This window comes from Neomonachus schauinslandi, chromosome 5, assembly GCF_002201575.2.
Source record: "Neomonachus schauinslandi chromosome 5, ASM220157v2, whole genome shotgun sequence".
Taxonomy (NCBI): domain Eukaryota; kingdom Metazoa; phylum Chordata; class Mammalia; order Carnivora; family Phocidae; genus Neomonachus; species Neomonachus schauinslandi.
In genome coordinates, this window is record NC_058407.1 from 83,774,082 (window position 1) to 83,795,385 (window position 21,304).

The following is a 21,304-nucleotide window of genomic DNA, read 5'->3' on the forward strand; positions in this document are numbered from 1 at the left end:
GAAAGAAAGAAAGAAAGAAAGAAAGAAAGAAAGAAAGAAAGAAAGAAAAGCAAATGTTCTGCCTGAATGAATTTGTTTTCCCTAGTTGTCTTAATAAACAGTAATTCCTACTGACATCTTAGGAGCTAGAACTAAACTGCTCTACCTAATGGGCGGTTCCAGTGAGGGAGTCTGGAATGTGTAATAAGTGTGGTAATCATGTGAGACACGACATCATTTGTTTTTGGTTTCCCTTTCTTTCCCTTTCCCTCTTGCCCAAGCTATTAACAATCCTCCTGTCAGGCCCCATATGTGCTGATGTTCTATCTTCTAGTGTCTTGATATCATCAGCTTTGTAACAGTGGTTCAATTATTCTAAGACAGGTGAATTGGAAGTTACTCCTTTTCATGTGACTTTGCCTGGTAAGAAGGAATAATAACACATTGAGTCAGCTTTCCTGGATTAGATATAATACAGCATGTTTGTGTCCACATCTAGCTCCCGTTCTAAATTTTAGCTTGCAAAAGTCACTCTTTCCCATTCCATAAGTATCATCCATGATACTTGAAAGTTGCTAGCTCTCAAGTTTAATTTTTACTCTTGAAAGAAAATACATTCAAATCCTGCATGCAGAAGGGAAATCTTATGCCATTTTCCAGAAGAGGATTTTCCATATGACCCCTTTGTTTTCTTTTGTGGCTTTCAGTGCGGTTCACTGCCACAGTGAATGGTAGAGGATGGGTCTGGATGTGGTCCTGGTGATTTTCATGTAATCAAATAAGATCCGATGTTGGAAGTCAGAGATAATTCTATTGATTTTGGAAGAGAAAAATAGTCCTCCACAGTTGAATTCGATTAAACATATTACTGCTGTGTAGAAGGTTGTAGAGGTGGTCTTTAGAAGTTAAGGACTATGAAGGACTATGGAAAACGAAAGAGTAAGATTTTTTTTTTTTAATTTGTTCATGGAAGATGTCTACCTACAAAAGGAACCATATCTATTTTATCTTTCTTACTCTAATACTAGTATATCTTTGACATGCAGATCACTGTGTTAGTTGCTAGGGGAAAATAACTGAGCAAAACAAGTCAGGCCCTGTTCTCATGAAGCTTACTGCTTAGCAGGGAAGGCCATAGGAAGTAAGAAAATAATTCCATAAGTAATTATTTGGTTAAATTTTTATAAATGCCAGGAAGAAGAAGTACAGGATTTTATAAGAACAAATAATAAGTAACCTAACTGACTTGAGTCTGTGGGGTCAACAGGCTTTTTTAGGGGAATGCATAAATGAATGATACTTGAACTTATATTTTAAGGATAAAGCAAAATTAAGGAGTCAAAAAAGTAAGGAGCTGCAATATAAGTGGAGATAGAAGGTGGGGAAGAATATTCTAATTCTTCTTCAGTCTTTCTGTGGTCTGTTGTAGTATCCTGTTCCTTTACATGGCCCTTAATGTATATCTTTGATTTCAGTTCTTCTCTAAGTATTAACAGCATACCAATGTACATTTCTGGCCAAGATCTTTCTTCTGAAGACCTAATAACTCCTCCAAAAAGCCTTATATGAGCTACATATTGAACACATCCAAACTGAGTTCATATCCCTTATATCTCCAATACCTACTTCCCCTGTATCTTGGCAGGGGTGTGTCCCCACCCACTGAAATCAGTTGGTGGATGCCCAAGTCAGAGCTCAAAGGTTCAACCTAGATTCTTTTCTCTCTCCATTGCCCCCACATTCCAACCAGTCACTTTCCTTCTGTCTGTCCTTAACATTGCTATGCCTATTTTAATTTGCCTAGTTCAGGAGAATTGCATTTGTGAACTATTCACTGTAATAACTCCTTCACCTTTCTTCATACTTTTAGGAGATGTACCTTTCTGATGTGAAAATCTAATTACCTCTTGCTTATAATTTTTTTTTTTTATTGACTGGCCAAAGCATACAAGAAATATTCCAAAAACCTTTGCATACTATACCAGACCTTTCATGATCTGGTCCCTGTCTAACTTCTTAAGCTCTTATCCTGCCATCCCCGTACCCTTACTATTGTGCTCTAGTAACTCTGAATTGCAGGCATTTCCCAGATGCACACATTTCCTCTGTAATGCCCTTCCTTAGATTGTTAGCCTCACTTTTTTTCTAGTGTCAACTCACATATTATCTCTTCGACAAAACCTTCTCTTATTCTTCCAGGTAGATTGAAATGTACCTTCTCTCCTGGTCCCTCTGTATTTTGTTTAAGTAACTAATGTGGATGGTCTCCTTAGTAGACTGAGATACCCTATATCCAAAGCATGTTGTCTTTTTCTCTTTATCTGCTTCACATCTAGTCCAGCCCCAGGCTCTTTTCTATTTTTATTTGTGGAAAAACAGCACTCTCCCATCTCTGTCTCTATCTCTATCTCTATCCTGTCTCTGTCTATCTTTCTAATCTCAACCTACAGCCCCCTTCAACTACTACTCTAGCCCCTTCCTTTTGTCCGTTCCTCTTATACTCCTCTTGCCTTAGCCCACTGCACTCTGGTTTCTACCTCTGCCACTCCACTGAAACTATTGAGTCCATCACTGGCATCCTAGTTTTTAAATTCATAGGGTACTTTTTGATCATTATGTTACTTGATTTCCTGGCCACTTGACATTGTTGCCCATACCTTTTCCTTTAACAGGTCTCCTTGCTTAACTTCCACTCACAGTTGAGTTTACCTCAAAGCATTTGCCTGCTCCTTTTGGTCCTTTCTCCAGTTTCTCTTCCTTAGCCATTTATTAAATACTGCTGTTTTTCAGGTTCTGACTTTGTCCCCTTCATTTCTGCCTCTGTACATACTCACCAGGCAATCAGATAGCTTCCTATGAATTTAGTTTCCTCTATCTGGTCCTGTACCTGTGTTCTATTATGAAACAAACTACAATTGTTGGAAGTCATTTATTGACTTCTCACTAATTAAAGATGGAATCCAAAGCCCTTGATACCTAAGGCATATATTAGGAGGGAAACATCACTACAAAGTCTTCATTTGTTTACCAGCTCTCTCTCCTAAGCTTCAAATTCTGCTTCCTGGCCATGGTCATTCGGGAATCCCTGGGGTACCTCAAACGGAATGTGTCTGATGTTGAATTTGCTATCTTCCCCCAACATATGCACTTCCTCATCTGTGTTCCCTGTCCACAACTTCTTCCTCTCCTGTATCCCCTCCCATCTTGGTATCTTTGAAGGTATCTACTTCTCTTCATTCATTCACCATTATTCTAATTCAAAGCACTGCCTTCATATCTTGATTACTGACCACTTCCAGTGGTCTCTCTGTCAGTCTAATCTTGCTCCTCCAATTTGTTTGGTACATTCTGCAATTAGAGTGATATATCTAAACTGAACCTATCTCACTCTCTCTTGTTTAAACCTTTTCAGTGTTTTTCTGTTGTTCTGAAGACAAGTTCAATAACTGTAAAAATGTTTTATGAGCCCCTTTGCTTTCTGGCTGTGCATGCTTTTTAAGTTCACTCATACTTTTTTTCTTCGCTTGCCATTTACACCCACATTTTAGCCATGCTGAATTTACATCAGTTCCTTGTAAGGCCAGGATAACTCAAGACCATCAGTATGTGTTTTAGTGGGTCTGAAATACTCTTCACCTTTACTTCATCTAGCTCACTCTTGCTTGCCCCTCTGGCAGCAACTCTGCTGTATACCCTGGCTTGCCAAACGTGGACTGGATGTCCTTTTCCTAGGGAGATGATCAATATATACTTTAAAATTGATATTGAATAAATATAGTTGGAATTTAATGAATAGTAATTGAAAAAAAACTGATGCCTTCCAAATTCATATGTCCAATCTGGGCTGACATTTTCAAACATCTGGTGAGCATTTTCATGAGTCTAATTGGCACTTCTGGCTGAATGGCCAGTGGGCAAATGAATCCATTAATTTCTGCCATACACCTGCTTTTCTTCATCTGTTTTCTGTCTTCCTCACATTAACTAAAACCACTGAGGTCATTCACTGGCTTTTTACCATTAGAAAATCAAATTTCTCTATATCTAAAGCATATTATATGGAACTATCACTTAAGGGAAATTGTATATTTCATTTTTGTGTGTGTGAGCAACTTAAGTTAGGGAATAATCATTTTTGAGAGGGAATTTTTAGTCTGAGATAGTTTTTTCCTGCTTCCGTTAACCATACCAAGATGTTATTATCAATGTGCATGCATGAAAATCTTATCATTAGTAGCTCAAAGCTAAACATCACCAGGCAACGTACTTAGGTATATTTTCTCCACAAAAGTATATGGTGTTTTCCAAAGCCAAATCAGATCTATTTTGGGGGTTCCACTGGACTTCAATTTTGTGTGTAGTTTTTGAATTCAGGTCTTTCAGAAGGATGGGATTCAATTACATTATTAAAATTCAGAACAATAAAATTAATAGGTCTTCAGGTGTTTTTTTCCCCCATAACATAGACGTAACTAAATGTTTTTAGACAAACACCTTTTTGTACATGAATCATATCAAACAATACTTAATTTTACCCAAATGTTGCAGTTTGACCTATTGTACATGTCTGTCTTTCTCACCAGTTCCTTAAGGGCCAGGCTGTGTCTAAACCTTTTAAGTTTAGAGCCCCCAAAATGTTCTTCTTTTCATGCCACAGGGTAGCTAATTAAGAATTTAAATAGATTAAATTTGAATTTTAAAGGTAGGGAGGCCTTGGAGATACCAAATCCTTATACAGACTAGGAAACTATTCTAGGAAGATTACCTAAATTTATACAGCTTGTTGGAACAGAGTTGGGGTAGAACTCAGGTCACTGTATGAACCCAGATTTTGTATGTAATAGAACAGTACTGTCTATCTTTTGGAAGCTTACTAAGTAACTATTTCCTAGCTGATGAAGATGTAAAAGAAAACTATTATCTGTCTGGTTTGTCTTTGAAATTAATATCAAAAACCATTTGGGAAACAGCTCTTGAATATGTTCAATGTTTATTTTATTTCCAACCTGATATATGCACACATTCATTCTATATTTATATTTCATAATTAATGAACATTGTTTGCCATACTTGCAGTGTAAATGAATCTGAACCTTCTTTTGAAGCAACCAGAAGGTATTATTTCTATTTTAATCTGCGTTTAATAAGAATAACTTTCTTCCTCAGACTTTACTTAATACTCAGTCTCTTACTCCTGGTCATTTTATTCATTCTTATAGTGTATGAAGTTTTTATTAAAATGTGCCTACATATTTCCAAAAGCAGTGGTTCCCAACACTTATAGGCTGTTAAAAAATTAACTTACCAAACAAAATGGCCCATTGTGTCAATGGTTTTCCTCTCCATGATTCACAAAGTTCTCAACTTTGGCTGAAATTCAAACTGTTCTTTCTTAGCAAATTGGTTTTGGGACTTCATAAAATAAAAATGCAAGAATATGTATATTGTTTATGAGTTAAACAGTGATGGGATCTGTCCATAAGCTAGAGATAGGAAGACTGGGGGGAGGGGAAGGAGACATGTCAGAAGTTGGGAACCACTGTTTTACTGTACATATGGTTATCTAAGAGACTACTAGCATACTGTGTATCATCATGTCTTTTAACCTCCTAAGACATAATGTTTCAGGTGATCACTGAGAATTTCTAATTACTCTTTTTCTTAACCTTACTATCTTTTAACCTTGATTCCTTAATTAGTACTTACAGACCATGAACTAACTGTGGAAGTGTGACTTTAAAGCTGATCCCTTTCTTACCCCAATCCCATCGTATTCTTTATCTTCAACTCACATGTATTTGTTACTGCAAATTAAAGTCTGATATATAGACATCTGGTAGAATTTGCAAGCAAAAAAAAAAAAAATGGGGGAGGAGGAAGAGGTTATAATTTTTTAAAAAATAAACTATTTCAATATGTTTTGAAATATGTAGTTTTTAGATGTGTGTTATTTCAATATTAAAATGGACTCCTCAATATATTATTCTTTGTTTTGAAATAATTATATATTACCTATTATCTTAAAATATGTTAATGTGATTAAGCCACAGACACAATACCAATTCATGTCTTTTCCTAAGGTCTGCATATAAAATTAATAATTACGTAAAGTGCTTTTAATAAAAAGTAAAAAGCTGTGGCAATCAGAGAGAGTGTGTTGCTATTTATCTTTTAATTATCTTTAAAATTACAGTCATTTTAGAAAGTAAATTTTCAATTTATTTAAACACTTCTTTAGCAAAGCAAAATTAAATTTTGCACATTGGGAGACATTTTGATTAAATTCAAATCCTTTTAATTTAGGTGAAATACTTAACCATTAAATAATAAGGTTGGTGGTTATTAAAATGTTCTTTCTTGGAAGTTTCCATTTCTGTGTCTGAGATATTTTATCAACTTTTATTTTCCTTAGTTTTACTAAAATACACACAGCACAACACCCTGGTATAATTTTGGCGTTTTGTTTTTCTTTTCCATTTTCCAGTAGGAACAGGTATTCTGTGGCTTATGCAGCTCAAAAGCCTTGGCTATTAAATGCTACAGTAGAAGAAAATATTACCTTTGGAAGTCCTTTCAACAAACAGAGGTAATTTTGAATGTATAAAATTTAGAACTAAAATGAGAAACTATTTCTAATCCTTATGTTTGGTCCATGGGAACCTTTATAGCCATGACTTCCTTTTTCCCTGCTTGCCTGCCTCCCTCCTCACCACCAGGTCTTCTGAGTCAACTTTTTAAAGAGAAGTCTTAGTGGAAGTCTCAGCCCATCTTGTACATTTATTGAGAACAACTTGTACACCAAACTAAACAGCTGAAATGGAATTGGGGGGGGCAGGGGGAGTTACTGAGGTTATTGGTAAGTAGAAGGAAAAAAGCAAGGAGCAGAAGGAAAGTTACTGATGGAAAGAAGAATAATGTAGGATCTGAGAGGTCTAGTTACTGAGAGCAGCCAAAATACGCCATCTCTTAACCATCTTTAAATACCACCAGAGTGCACAAAGGCATAACCCTTTCATGAAGCCATCATCTCAGGACTGGGTCTTAAAACCCTAAGTCAAACCTTGAAAGTTAAGAATTAGGTCAGGGGAGAGGCATGAGGAGGGGAGGGAAGAGGAAAGCAGATAGTGTGGGAGGAAGAACCTAAATTACATGGGAACATTTGAGGCCTGCGGAACAAACCAGTCAGGAAAGGATTTATGTGTATTGACAGTGGCAAACTAGTTTATAAATAAAAGCTGAAATGATGTAGTGGAGTGCCTTAAAAGACAACTGGATATAATTCAGTGCATTCTGGGGAGGCGCTGTAAGTTTTAGAAAGGGGAATAGCAAAGTAAATGTGATGTTTAGTCTGGAAGTGTAATGGCAGATACATACAAGATGAATATGAATTAGTAGCAAGGAGACATTTAGATGTTTGTTGGAATAATCGTCCAGGCATGCAGTGTTCATTGCCTACCCTTGGGGGTGACTGCAGAAATAGAAAAGAAGAGACGGTTGACAGAAAACCATTCTAGAAAAAGAGTGGAAAAGTCAGAGCAAGGAAGAAGAGGGATTATTCAAGAATGACTTTTTAATATTTTAAAACTAGATGATTGAGAAAATGAAACTATGGATATTTTCCCCAGCCTTCCCTATCTCTATGCTTCCCTAAACTTCCAATTTATCATTTCCGGTCCCAGCCTTAGATCTATTTGAGTATCGTCAATCCTGAACACCTTCTATTTCTCCTCCCTTCTGCATGCATGACCATATGCAGACACCCACCTGCAACCTGTGTTTCAACTTGAGTGAGCCTCCTGTTGTCCCTGAGATGCACCATGACCTTTTCACCTTTGTGCAATTCCTAAAGCTTCCTTTCCCTCATTTTATTCTGTGCAAATTACAACTCATTCTTCTGGGTACAGCTTATGTGTTGCCTCCTTTGCAAAGCCGTCACTAATTTCTCAGAGTGGTCAGCCATTTCTATGTATTCTAGGAGCATTTTACACCTACCCCTGCTGTAGTGCCTAAGGAGATCCATTTTATTATATGTTTCTTTATCAGTCTTCTGCTCCATTTGGTAGTTTTATAAGAGTGGGAACCAATATCTAATTAGCTTTGTGTCCACAAACCTACTGTAGAGGCTAATCTGTACTAAATTGTTCAACAAATGTTGTATTTCGGCTTCCAAGATATTGAACCTGGGACTTACTTTATGGGCAGTATATTAATAGTGATCTAAAAATTCAAAATAATTTCTCCCAAAGGTACAAAGCTGTTACAGATGCCTGTTCTCTTCAGCCAGATATTGACTTACTACCTTTTGGAGACCAAACTGAAATTGGAGAGAGGGTGAGCTATGTATAGTTTAAACAATAAACAAAAATCTAGAAAAGTCTTCTGGTTGTCTTTAACCTTTAATGGAGCATAATGAAATCTGAGAGTATAGGAGCTGTGTGTTGTCCTAGTGACAGGTTCCAGAAACAGGAGCACAGGAGCTTTAATTCCACTCTTAAGTATTTGTTGGGTAACCACCATCTATGTAACATCATGCTAGCTACTAGAGAGTTCTTAAGGAATATAATGCAGTTCCTGCCTTTGATCAAATGTATTTTTCCTTACTTGGAGTTGAAATTGAGATTATTTCTGACTTCTTCCACTCTTGTGCACATCTGTTTATTCTTGTTAAAGTCTCCTTTTTTTTTTCTTTGTGTAAACATGTTTTACAGTGATGTCATACTATTCTGGGCAGCTAAAAAATATTTATGCCTGTATATAATCTTTATAACAATTTTGGCTAAAATTTTTTGACCCTTATAGGTTTCAAGTACTGGGCAAAAATTTTATGCATTATCTATGTTTACAGCAAATTTGTTATATGGGTGTTATCATCTTCTGCATATTGCAGCTGAGGAAACTAACCTGAGAAACATTGAAGAACTTGCCCAGTTAGTGGTGTAGCTGGGATTCGTCTAACTCTGTAGTCTGTGTTCTTAATGCCTATTCTTGACTGCAGCACAGTATAGTATTTAAGAGTATGGACTTGTAGTTTCCTCGTGTGTAAAGGGAATGATACCTATATATTGGAATTGCTATAAGGAATAGAAGAAATAAGGAATGTAAAGGCATTCACACAAGCCTAGCATATACCAAGTGCTCCATATAGTTTAAAAATGTTTATAATTAGTATTTGATTATATAAATTATAATTAGTACTTGATATATAGTACTGCTATATAGTTCTGTTGAACATAATTGGTAATATCAAATTTAAGAGGTATATGTTAAGTAAACTACAGACACAATTCACAAAACTAGTAAAAATTCTGGAGTTACTTGCTGTGTTTAGCACTCAACTCACCATGTGTTTGGTTATTGATGTTTTTGTACAACAGAGCTGTCTATCAGAGTGAAAAAAGGATTTATGTTAACAGTCAAAAATTATCTTAATATAAACTATTGACCAGTACTTTATAAAGTATTAATATAATTATAAAGCATTGACCAGAAAATAGACAATTTTCATTTTACCTTAACAATGTTATCACAATTTAATTAATAAATTACCATTAATTTAAGATTTTTTAAAAAGAAGTTTGTATTTTTAAGAGAATTTTTACTATTGGAAAAGGTGGATGTTTATGGTTATTTCTTCTCTAGGGCATCAACCTGAGTGGGGGTCAGAGGCAAAGAATCTGCGTGGCACGAGCTCTCTATCAAAATACCAACATTGTCTTTTTGGTGAGAATATGACCTTTATTTCTACCTCATTTTTCCCTCTGGACAAATGAGCCTTTAGAGACAAGTCAAGTGACTGAAGGACAGACAGTTTAACTTCTGAAATCATAAAGAATATAAAGGAAACAAAATCCCATAGTTCAAACATAAGGTTGAAAGTTGGGGTATCCGGATTGGTGTCCAAGTGACTTAGGTGCCCTAAATTGTTGCTTATATGAGTTTCATAACCATGAGGATCATTAATGAAAAAGTCTGTATGGTGTTGGATCAACTGGACAGGATCATGTCTTCTCATTTATATTTGCTGACAAAAAAAGGACTAGAAAATATACTCTTGGTGGACAGAGGGGTAAGTGAGCATAGTACTCCATTCCAGTGGTATGCAATTCAAGCTGTGCATGAGCTTTGACTGTGAAGCTTTCTAAAACTATAGAAATTTTGGTACCACTCTCGACCTACCAAATCATAATTTATGGGGGTAGAGTCTAGAGTCTGAGTCTTAAAAGAGCTCCTTGGATGAATCTCATGTATATCCTGGGTAAAAAACTTGGTTCTACCTATGGATCCATAAACAGAATTTGATGGTTATGTTGATTATGAATTTTGTTCTAGTTTGGTTCCTCCAGCAGGAGGTAGCCAAAATAACTTAACTTACAAGTATGTATATTAGAGACCAGTAGACTATGTAAATGCATTCTTCCTCTGCCTTCTCCTTCTGTGCAATTATTCACCATTTATAAATCTGGTTTCCAGACTTACTTTAGAGTTTTCACTCCATCTAATATCTAGAAGCTCTTCAAAAAGTAGGTTGGTTTTGGAGTTTCCCGCTAAATTTGGATCTATTGCTGGGGATAGGAATAGAATTTGGACACACTGGAAATGGTTAATATCCCTAAGAATACCTGTCCCCAAAATTTTCCAGAAAAACACACCATTAAAACCAAAGCAGGATCTAGCAGTAACTTATGTAATTGTAAATCCCTTTCACAGTGGATAGACCCACAACTGGCAATGACTTCTCGAATTTGGGGATCATTTAATGGCTGACCTACCTGAAGACCAAATGACTTGGGAATCTGAAAGAGACCAAGGTTCTCTGGGTGTAGTATTCTATCCCTGTTCATTCCATTGCCATCAATTTAATGACCCTTACTTATTTCAGTTGTAGAGTCATGGAATTCAAAGAAGTCGTACGATTAATTTATTGTAGATTCCATCCATTCTTTATAGGATTACTTTTCACATCGCCTCTAAGAGCTTTTTTTCAAAAGGACCTGCGCCCAACATGGGGCTCGCACCCATGACCCTGAGATTAAGAGTCTCGTGCTCTACTGACTGAGCTGGCCGGGCACATGCTTTTAAGAGCTTTTTGATGACTCTCTCTCAAGACAGATTGCTTAACTTTAAGGTGGCCTTTTCCTTGTTGGTCAGTGTATAAATTTCCTATTGCTGCCATAACAAATTGCCATAATTGGTGATTTAAATAATATGTACAATGTGATGGTTCTGTAGATTAGAAGTCCAATATGGATCTCACTGAGTGAAAATCCACGTCAGCAGGACTGTGTTCTCTTCTGGAGGCTCCAGGGGAGAGTCCATTTCCTTGCCTTTTACAACTTCTAGAGGCTGCCCACACTCTTAGGCTCATGGCCACATTCATCATCAAAGCCAGCAACTTTGTATCTCTGACCTTTTTTACTACTCACATCTTCCTCTCTACACAGCTGGGAAAGTTCTCTGCTCTTGAGGATTCATGTAATTAGTTTGGACCTATCTGGATTATCCAGAATAATCTTCCAATCTCAAGGTCTTTAATCTTAATCATATGTGCAAAGTCCCATTTACCATGTAAGGCAACATATTTACAGGTTCTGGGAATTAGGACACGGACATCTTTGGGAGCTGTTATCCTGCCTACCACGGATAGCTCTTATTGGAAAGTTAGTATATGATTAAAATTTGCTTCTGTGGATTTTTCATTAATTGGTTTTCCTTCTGCTTCTGCAGCAGCATATATTTCTTTTATGCAGCCATATTCAACATTTTAATATTATTTCCACAACTTGCCTTAATTTACTTTTCTCTAAACTAAGCAAGCTTAGTATTTTTAATTCTTCCACAATAATATAATTTCTATAACTTTTGTTAATCCTGGATATAATAGTGCTCGTCAGAGTCCCTTTGAAAAAATGTGTTCTGGATGCACTCTGGTCAGTTCAGATAACCTTTAAACTATTGGATCTTATGATCTAAATATTGTATGTACTTCATTGGAACCTGAAACTGAATAATATTTTAGCAGCAAAAAAGATACTGTTTATGTGTTTTAATAATTACCTCAAAATGATATCTTACACTTCCATTGTTTAAAAATTCACAAAGCACTCAGTGTTATCCCATCTGATTTTTACGAGTGTGCTGTGAGGGTAGATGGTATCCCCATGTTAGATGAAGAAACATATGCATAGAGTTCCTTACCCAAGGACTAATGACTAGTGAGTGGCAAAGTCTGGGCTAGAATAGCATGTCTGTTGAGTATTGTTTTTCTGATCAGCAAAGATTCTCTGGTATTAAAAATTATATATTACTGTCAAATTACTACCTATATTGTTCTATTTTTCCCTTCCTTTTGCCTTCCCCCCTTTACCTCCTTCTCTTCCTAGCTTCCTCCTTCCATTCCTCCATCTCTCTCTTCCCTTTTCCAACCCTTTCTCTTCCTCCCTTCCTTCCCTCCTTCTTTCCATCCATTAATATTTAGTGAATGTTCTCAGTGCCATCTTCTGTGCTGGGTGGAGGAAACAAAGGAGAAAAAGACATTTCTCCTATCTTTAAGGACCTTGAGCAAATAATTACTTGGATGATGTTGTTTTGCTTTAATTAACTTTATCATATTAGCCTTTGCACAATATCAAAGCCAAGTGGAAACATCTTAATGATGTTTCAAGTATATTAGTTATTTTTGAAGCTTTATGGCATCTACAAATGTATCAGTGAATATACTTATGTTATTTTCAAAAGTATATCCATGCAAAGCTTATACTACTTACACATTTTCATTGAATATAGGAAGAATATATTAGTGAGAACTGTATATATGTATATAAAAATAAATAATATGCTCTTGAAAATAAAGAATTGTTTATTCATTGAATTAGTCTTTTGACAAATTGTCTTGCTTTCTTTAAAAAAAGTATCTCCCCAAAATATTAATATACAAATTGAATCTTAAGGAATGATTCTCAACTCATCAAACTTAGATTTTTATTAAGTTGTAAAAAATATTACATTTGATTGTAACACCAAGATGCTACATAATGAAGCTATGGCACATAAATGATAGCAACCACTCTTAAAGGCTTTCTATGATGTAGGCATGATTCTAAGTACATTAACTCACTTAATTCTCAGAACAACCCTATTAATTTTGGCATCATTGCTATTATTATTATTGTTATTATTGCTATTTATGAATGAGGATGCTGAGGCTTTGGGGGATAATTTATCCAGAGTCACACAATAATAGAGAAGCAAGGATACAAACCCTGATGGCCTGATTGCATAGCCTGTATTCTTTTTTTAAATTTTATTTTATTATGTTATGTTAATCACCATACATTACATCATTAGTTTTTGATGTAGTGTTCCATGATTCTTTGTTTGCGTATAACACCCAGTACTCCATTCAATACGTGCCCTCTTTAATACCCATCACCAGGCTGACCCATCCCCCCACCCCCTCCCCTCTAGAACCCTTAGTTTGTTTCTCAGAGTCCATAGTCTCTCATGGGTCTTCTCCCCCTCTAATTTCCCACCTTTCATTTTTCCTTCCTACTATCTTCTTTTACTTTCTTTTTTTTAACATATAATATATTATTTGTTTCAGAGGTACAGGTCTGTGATTCATCAGTCTTACACAATTCACAGCGCTCACCATAGCACATACCCTCCCCAATGTCTATCACCAAGCCACCCCACCCCTCCCACCCCCCCACCACTCCAGCAACCCTCAGTTTATTTCCTGAGATTAAGAATCCCTCATTTCAGTGAGATCATATGATACATGTCTTTCTCTGATTGACTTATTTCACTTACCATAATACCCTCTAGTTTCTTCCACGTCGTTGCAAATGGCAAGATTTCATTTTTTGATGGTTGCATAATATTCCATTGTGTGTGTGTGTGTGTATATATATATATATATCTCACATCTTCTTTGTCCATTCATCTGTTGATGGACATCTTTGCTCTTTCCATAGTTTGGCTATTGTGGACATTGCTTCTATAAACATTGGGGTGCATGTACCCCTTCGGATCACTACATTTGTATCTTTGGGGTAAATACCCAGTAGTGCAATTGCTGGGTTGTATGGTAGCTCTATTTTCAACTTTTTGAGGAACCTCCACACTGTTTTCCAGAGTGGCTGCACCAGCTTGCATTCCCACCAACAGTGTAGGAGGGTACCCCTTTCTCCGCATCCTTGCCAACATCTGTCATTTCCTGACTTCTTAAGTTTAACCATTCTGACTGGTGTGAGGTGGTATCTCATTGAGGTTTTGATTTGGATTTCCCTGATGCCGAGTGATGTTGAGCATTTTTTCATGTGTCTGTTGGTCATTTGGATGTCTTCTTTGGAAAAATGTCTGTTCATGTCTTCTGCCCATTTCTTGATTGGATTATTTGTTCTTTGGGTGTTGAGTTTGATAAGTTCTTTATAGATTTTGGATACTAGCCCTTTATCTGATATGTCATTTACAAATATCTTCTCCCATTCTGTCGGTTGTCTTTTGGTTTTGTTGACTGTTTCCTTTGCTGTGCAAAAGCTTTTTATCTTGATGAAGTCCCAATAGTTCATTTTTGCCCTTGCTTCCCTTGCCTTTGGCGATGTTTCCAGGAGGAAGTTGCTGCGGCTGAGGTCGAAGAGATTGCTGCCTGTGTTCTTCTCTAGGATTTTGATGGACTCCTGTCTCGCATAGCCTGTATTCTTAACCACTGCACTCTTCCTTGTTAAGAGATTCCTGGAAGAAAAAAAAAAAAAGAGAGATTCCTGGAAGTCACTGAACTCTCACTGTGATGCTTAAAAGGGATTAGCAAAGTATTAATTTACCACGACTTTATAAGAAAATAATAATAAAATAACACTTCTAAAACACTTTACAGAGACTTTTACAACACTCTTTTATTTGATCTTTGCAACAATTTTATGTGCTGACAAGTCTCTCTATTATCTCCATTTTGCAAATGAAATAACCAAGTTTGAAAAATTACCCAGCATCAGAGAGGTGGAGTCATGACTAAAATTTTAGCCTCTCAACTCAGAGATAATGGACTTTCCCTTTGCCTTACTATCTTACACATTTAAAGTCAGAATTTTATAGAAAACCAAACTGAATTATTATTAAAAACTCATTTCTATTTCATGTCCTATTTCTATGTGAAAAGTTCTCAGAATTATTTGGAATAGTTTTGTCTGTATCACAAGGGATTCTTAGGGTTTTATTGGAATCAGAGGCAGTAGGTTGTTTCAGAAACAATCAGATTACCTCTACAATCATTACCTGATTTTTGAAAGTCAGTGATTTGCTGGTAGCTTAGTTTTGGTCATTATATCCTTGCTGCTTTATTGGAAATGGAGATAAAGAAACTTTTGTCGGTATAACCCTGATACCAGTGCTATTTTTCCATCTCTGTGGAAACACTACTTTATCCCATATCACTTTCTATTGATATCTGAACTCTCCTTTTTAAAGTAATTCTTAAGTTCCATCATAACTTCTGTTAAAAGAAATTCCATATATTAGCAGTTGGTCTTTCTGTCACTTATCCAAAATCTAACAATTAGAAAATTCAAATAAGAGATTTTCTTGTTATTAAAAGAAGCTAAATGACAAGTAAGAAGCTGATGTCTATGATGATTCAAAAAAGAAACTCAATAGATGGTAGTAGAAAGCTAATTCAATCTCTTATTCATACTTCTTCTTGGAACATTTCAAAAATAAATAATGTTCATTAAGATGATCCAGAGGTTCTGAAAAATTTTGAAGTATCTCCCATGTCATCCAAAGAAATTTCAGGACAATCAAGACAATGTGTCATTAAGCCCATTTTGTTTAATTATATGTTTAAGATATATATACACACATTAAGATATATATGTATATGTGTATCTATATGTGTGTGTCTGTATAACAAAATCATTTTATTAACTGAAATATTACATTGTCCAAAATGTTGCATTATTTAAATGATTTAAATAAATGAGATTACTGTAAGCATGTCTCTGTGGTTAAATGTATTCCCATAAAAGCCGTTTGAAGACATTAATTATATCACCTCTTTATTCATCACGATGAAATCAGTAGACTGATTTTTTTAAAAGCTATTATAATTTTAAATCACCCTTTAACTATCTAAATGCCTTGCTAATATTTCTTTTTCATACAGGATTCTCCTAAATACTTTAATAAAGCCTTCTTGCTTATAGTTTCTGCTGATGCAGGCAGAGATTGATGGAGACTTTTGTGAAATTATTGAGCTAATCATATCACTAGTGTAATGACCACATACATGCATTTATTCTAACTTCCAGATATTAATTTCTCTCTCGATAGAAATTGTTTCTGTATTTCACTGTCCAGATAATTAGCCAATGCAATTTATCTGTATATACACTATGATTGTGCTTACTCAATTGTTTAGAAATTTTTCCCCTGTTGTAATTTTTAAATATTTCAATATGTAACCTATGTGTAGTTGATCGAGTGGACACCTTTTTTGGTCCCATAAGACAAAGTAAAAATTTGTTTCATATTGCATGTATGGAGGACCAACGAAGATATAAGAATGATGAAGAAGACATTTATGAATTCCTTTTTCATTGTTCCAATCACTCTTCCCAATTCTTTACCAGAAACCTCTACCATTTTGTACTATTTTGTCCCTGAGTTTCTCTCATTCCCTGCCATGAGTGGTGTTTTAATTGGTGATTAATTATCTCTTCACCATCTTCCCTGCATGTCACTTTGCTTTTTAATTCATTGTTTTCTGGAAACATTCCAGTTTTCTCTAGTAGTTCCGAGTTTTCTTCTTTTAAGGATTCCAAAACGTCATGCTGTATATAACATTATAGAAATAAAACGTATGTTAAAATAATTAACAGGAATGTCATCACCAGTGAATTATTTCCCAAATTATTTTCTAAATGTCTTAATTGATACATGAAAACTTCCTTTCTTCCCAAGATGATTGTTGGTTAGTTCAGTGGTAGGTATGATATCCTTGTAGTTACTACTATTAATATTGATAATATAATAATAGCTGTCATTAGTTTAGTGTTTATCAGTTACCTGGTACTATACTAAGTACTTTATTTATATTATCTAATTTGATCCAATTAATATTTTTATGCTTTTTTTACCGTATATTTTCAAGTCCTTGAATATATCATAATAACTTTTTAAATGGTTATTAATTCTTACATCTGAGTCATAGTTTCTACTGACGGCTTTTTCTCTTGACTATGGCCCAAACTTTCCCATTACTTTATATATCTGTTAATTTTTTCTGTACCCTGGGTATTGTAGGTGATATATTGTAGAGCCCCTAAATTCTTATATTTTCCCATAATGATAGTTGATTTGTTCTAGCAAAGGTAGTTAATTTGGCTACAGTCAGACTCCACCTGAAATTTCTTTTTTTTAATTGAAGTATATTTGACAAATAAAATATATTTAAGATATACAACATGTAATTTGATATATGCATACATCATGAGAGTTAATCATTGAGTTAATCAGCACATCCATTACCTCACATATTTACATTTTTGGGGGGGGAATGAGAACACGTAACTTCTGCTCTCTTAGCAAATTTCAATTTTACAATACAGTATTACCAACTATAGTCATCCTGTTATACATGAACACAGAATATCTTTCCATTTGTTTGTCTCAATTTTTTTCACCGATGTCCTCAGTGTACAGATTTTCACCTCCTTTGTTATATTCATCTAGGTATTTTAATCTTTTTGAGTGATTGTAAATGGGATTGTTTTCATAATTTCCCTTTCTATTGTTCTCTCTTAGTGTACGTAAATGCAAATGATTTTTGTGTGTCAATTTTATGTCCTGCAGTTCACTTATTAGTTCTTTTCTTTTTAATTTTTATTATTAACATGTAATGTATTATTTGGTTCAGGGGTACAGGTCTGTGATTCATCAGTCTTATACAATACACAGCGTTCACCACAACACATACCCTCCCCAAAGTCCATCACCCAACCACCCCATCCCTCCCACCCCCCTCCACTCTAGCAACTCTCAGTTTGTTTCCTGAGATTAAGACTCTTATGGTTTTTCTCCTTCTCTGGTTTCTTCTTGTTTCATTTTTTCCTCTCCTCCCCTATGATCCTCTGCCTTGTTTCTCAAATGCCACATGTTAGTGAGATCATATGATAATTGTCTTTCTCTGATTGACTTATTTCGCTTAGCATAATACCCTCGTTCCATCCATGTTGTTGCAAATGGTAAGATTTCATTTTTTGATGGTTGCATAATATTCCATTGTATATATATACCACATCTTTATCCATTCATCTGTTGATGGACTTCTGGGCTCTTTCCATAGTTTGGCTATTGTGGACATTGCTGCTATAAACATCAGGGTGCAGGTGCCCCTTCGGATCACTACATTTGTATCTTTGAGGTAAATACCCAGTAGTGCAATTGCTGGGTCGTAGGGTAACTCTATTTTCAAACTTTTGAGGAACCTCCATATGTTTTCCAGAGTGGCTGCACCAGCTTGCCTTCCTACCAACAGTGTAGGAGGGTTCCCCTTTCTCCACATCCTCACCAACATCTGTCGTTTCCTGACTTGTTAATTTTAGCCATTCTGAATGGTGCGAGGTGGTATCTCATTGTGGTTTTGATTTGGATTTCCCTGATGCTGAGTGATGTTGAGCACTTTTTTATGTGTCTGTTGGCCATTTGTATGTGTTCTTTGCAGAAATGTCTGTTCATGTCTTCTGCCCATTTCTTGATTGGATTATTTGTTCCTTGGGTGTTGAATTTGATAAGTTCTTTATAGATTTTGGATACTAGCCCCTTTTTATTTTTTTAAAGATTTTTTATTTATTTATTTGACAGAGAGAGACACAACGAGAGAGGGAACACAAGCAGGGGGAGTGGGAGAGGGAGAAGCAGGCTTCCCGAGGAGCAGGGAACCTGATGGGGGTCTCAATCCCAGGACCCTGGGATCATGACCTGAGCCGAAGGCAGACACTTAACGACTGAGCCACCCAGGTGACCCTGGATACTAGCCCTTTGTCTGATATGTTCTAACAGTTTTGGTGGATTCTTTAAGGTTTACTACATATAATATTTGTCATCTACAAACATTGACAGCTTTAGTTCTTCCTTTCTGATTTGGATGCTCTTTATTTCTTTTTCTTGCCTATTTGTTCTGGCTAGGACTTCCAGTACTATGCTGAATAAAAGTAATGAGAGTGGACATCTTTTTCTTCTTCCTGATCTTATTGGAAAAGCTTTCAGCTGTTCACCATTGAGAATGATTTTAGCTGTGTGTTTGTCACCTGTGGCTTTTATTATGTTGTGATATGCATTTATATCCAAATTTTTGAGAGTTTTTATCATGAAAAGATGTTGAACTTTGTCAAATGCTTTTTCTGTACCTTTTAAGATGATTGTATGATTTTTCTTCCTCATTTTCTTAATGTGATATATCACATTAATTGATTTGCTTGTAATGAACCATCCTTGCATCCCGGGAATAAATCCCACTTGATCATGATGTATATTCCTTTTAATGTACTGTTGAATTTGTTTGCTAATATTTTGTTGAGGATTTTTGCATCTATGTTCATCAAGGATGTTCGTTTATAATTTTCTCTTCTTGTAATATCCTTATCTGCTTTTGGTATCAGGGTATGCTGACCTTGTAAAATATACAATGTTTCCTTATTGATTTTCCTTATTTGATTTTTTTGATTTTGTCTAGATAATCTATCCATTATTGAAGGTGGAGTATTGAAGTCCCCTACTATTATTGTATTGCTGTCTACTTTTCCCTTCAGATCTATCAATATTTGCTTTACATATTTAGTTGCTCTGATATTTGGTACATATTTATAATTCTTTTATCCTTTTGATAAATTGATCTCTATCATTATAAAATGAACTTTGTTTCTTGTTATAGTTTTTGGCTTAAAGTCTGTGTATTTGATATAAGTATAGCTACCTCTGCTTTCTTTTGGTTTCATTTGCATGGAATATCTTTTTTTATCCCTTATTTTTAGTTCATATATGTCCTTAAAGCTGAAGTGAGCCTCTTGTGGACAGCATATTGTCGGGACTTGTTTTTTAATCCACTCAGCCACTCTGTGTCTTTTGTTTGGAGAATTTAGTCCCTTTACATTTAAAGTGATTTAATAGGTATGGACTTAGTTTTGCCATTTTATTAATTGCTTTCTGGCTGTGCTGTACTTCCTTTGTTCCTTTCTTCCTCTCTTGCTCTCTTCCTTTGTGATTTGATAATTTTCTATAGTAGCATGCTTTAATTCCTTTGCCTTTTGTGTATAGACTACAGGTTTTTGCTTTGTGATTTCCATGAGACTTACATAAAACATAGTTAAAGCAGTCTGTTTTAATTGAAAACTTAACTGTAAGTACATACAAAAGCTCTGCATTTTTACATACCCCTCACCCTACATTTTATGTTTTTGATGTCACAGTTTTAATCTTTTTATATTGTGTATCCACTAATAAAATATTTCTGTTTCTCTTTGACCTTAATATTAGAGTTTTAAGTGATTTACCAACCACTGTTACAATATTAGGATATTCTAACTTAATTATGTATTTACTTTTACTAGTGAGTTTTATGCTTTCATTTGTTTTCTTCTTTCTAAATAGTGTCCTTTCATTTCAGCTTGAAGAACTCCTTTAACCTATCTTGTAAGGGCAGTCTAGTGATGATGAAATTCTTCAACTTGTGTTTGCCTGGAAAACTGTTTGTCTTTCTTTCAGTTCTGAAGGACAACTTTGCTGGGTAGAAGATTCTTGGTTGGTAGTTTTTTTTTTTTTTTTTTTCTTTTAGCACTTTGAATTATCACCCCTCTATCTTCTAGCCTGCAAGGTTTCTGCTGAAAAATCTTATACACTTATGGGGATTCCCTTGTATGTAGCAAGTTGTTTTTCTGTTGTTATTTTTAAGGTTCTCTTTTTGTCTAACTTTTGACAATTTAATTTTAATGTGTCTTAGTTTGGCTCTCTTTCAGTTCATCTTTTTTTGCACTTTTGGGGTTTTCTGGATCTGGATGTCTGTTTCTTTCCCCAGGTAGGGGAAATTTCCAGCCATTATTTCTTTGAATAAACATTTTGCCCCTTTCTTTCACTTCTCTTTCTGGGACCCCTACAATGAATATATTGCTCTTCTCGGTGGTGTCCTCTGAGTCCCTTAAGCTATCTTCAGTCTTTTTCATTCTTTTTTCTTTTTGTTCTTCTGACTGGATTAGTTCCACTGCCCTGTCTTTCAGTTCACTGATCCTTTATTCCTCTTGATCTAGTTATCTGTTGAAGTTCTCTATTGAAATTG

At 35.4% G+C, this 21,304-nt stretch overlaps 1 protein-coding gene across 3 annotated transcripts in view; it reads left to right on the forward strand.

Moving 5' to 3' along the window:
• Positions 1-21,304, forward strand: part of ABCC9 (ATP binding cassette subfamily C member 9) — a 131,969-nt gene that overhangs the window by 59,329 nt on the left and 51,336 nt on the right. For 2 of the 3 annotated variants that reach the window (XM_021690780.1, XM_021690781.1), the window contains exons 17-20: positions 5,056-5,094; positions 6,464-6,565; positions 8,226-8,310; positions 9,619-9,699. In XM_021690780.1, coding sequence (XP_021546455.1) covers positions 5,056-5,094; positions 6,464-6,565; positions 8,226-8,310; positions 9,619-9,699 — 307 coding nt within the window. The remainder of the gene's footprint in view (positions 1-5,055; positions 5,095-6,463; positions 6,566-8,225; positions 8,311-9,618; positions 9,700-21,304) is intronic. The other variant, XM_044914911.1, reaches the window with a different exon arrangement.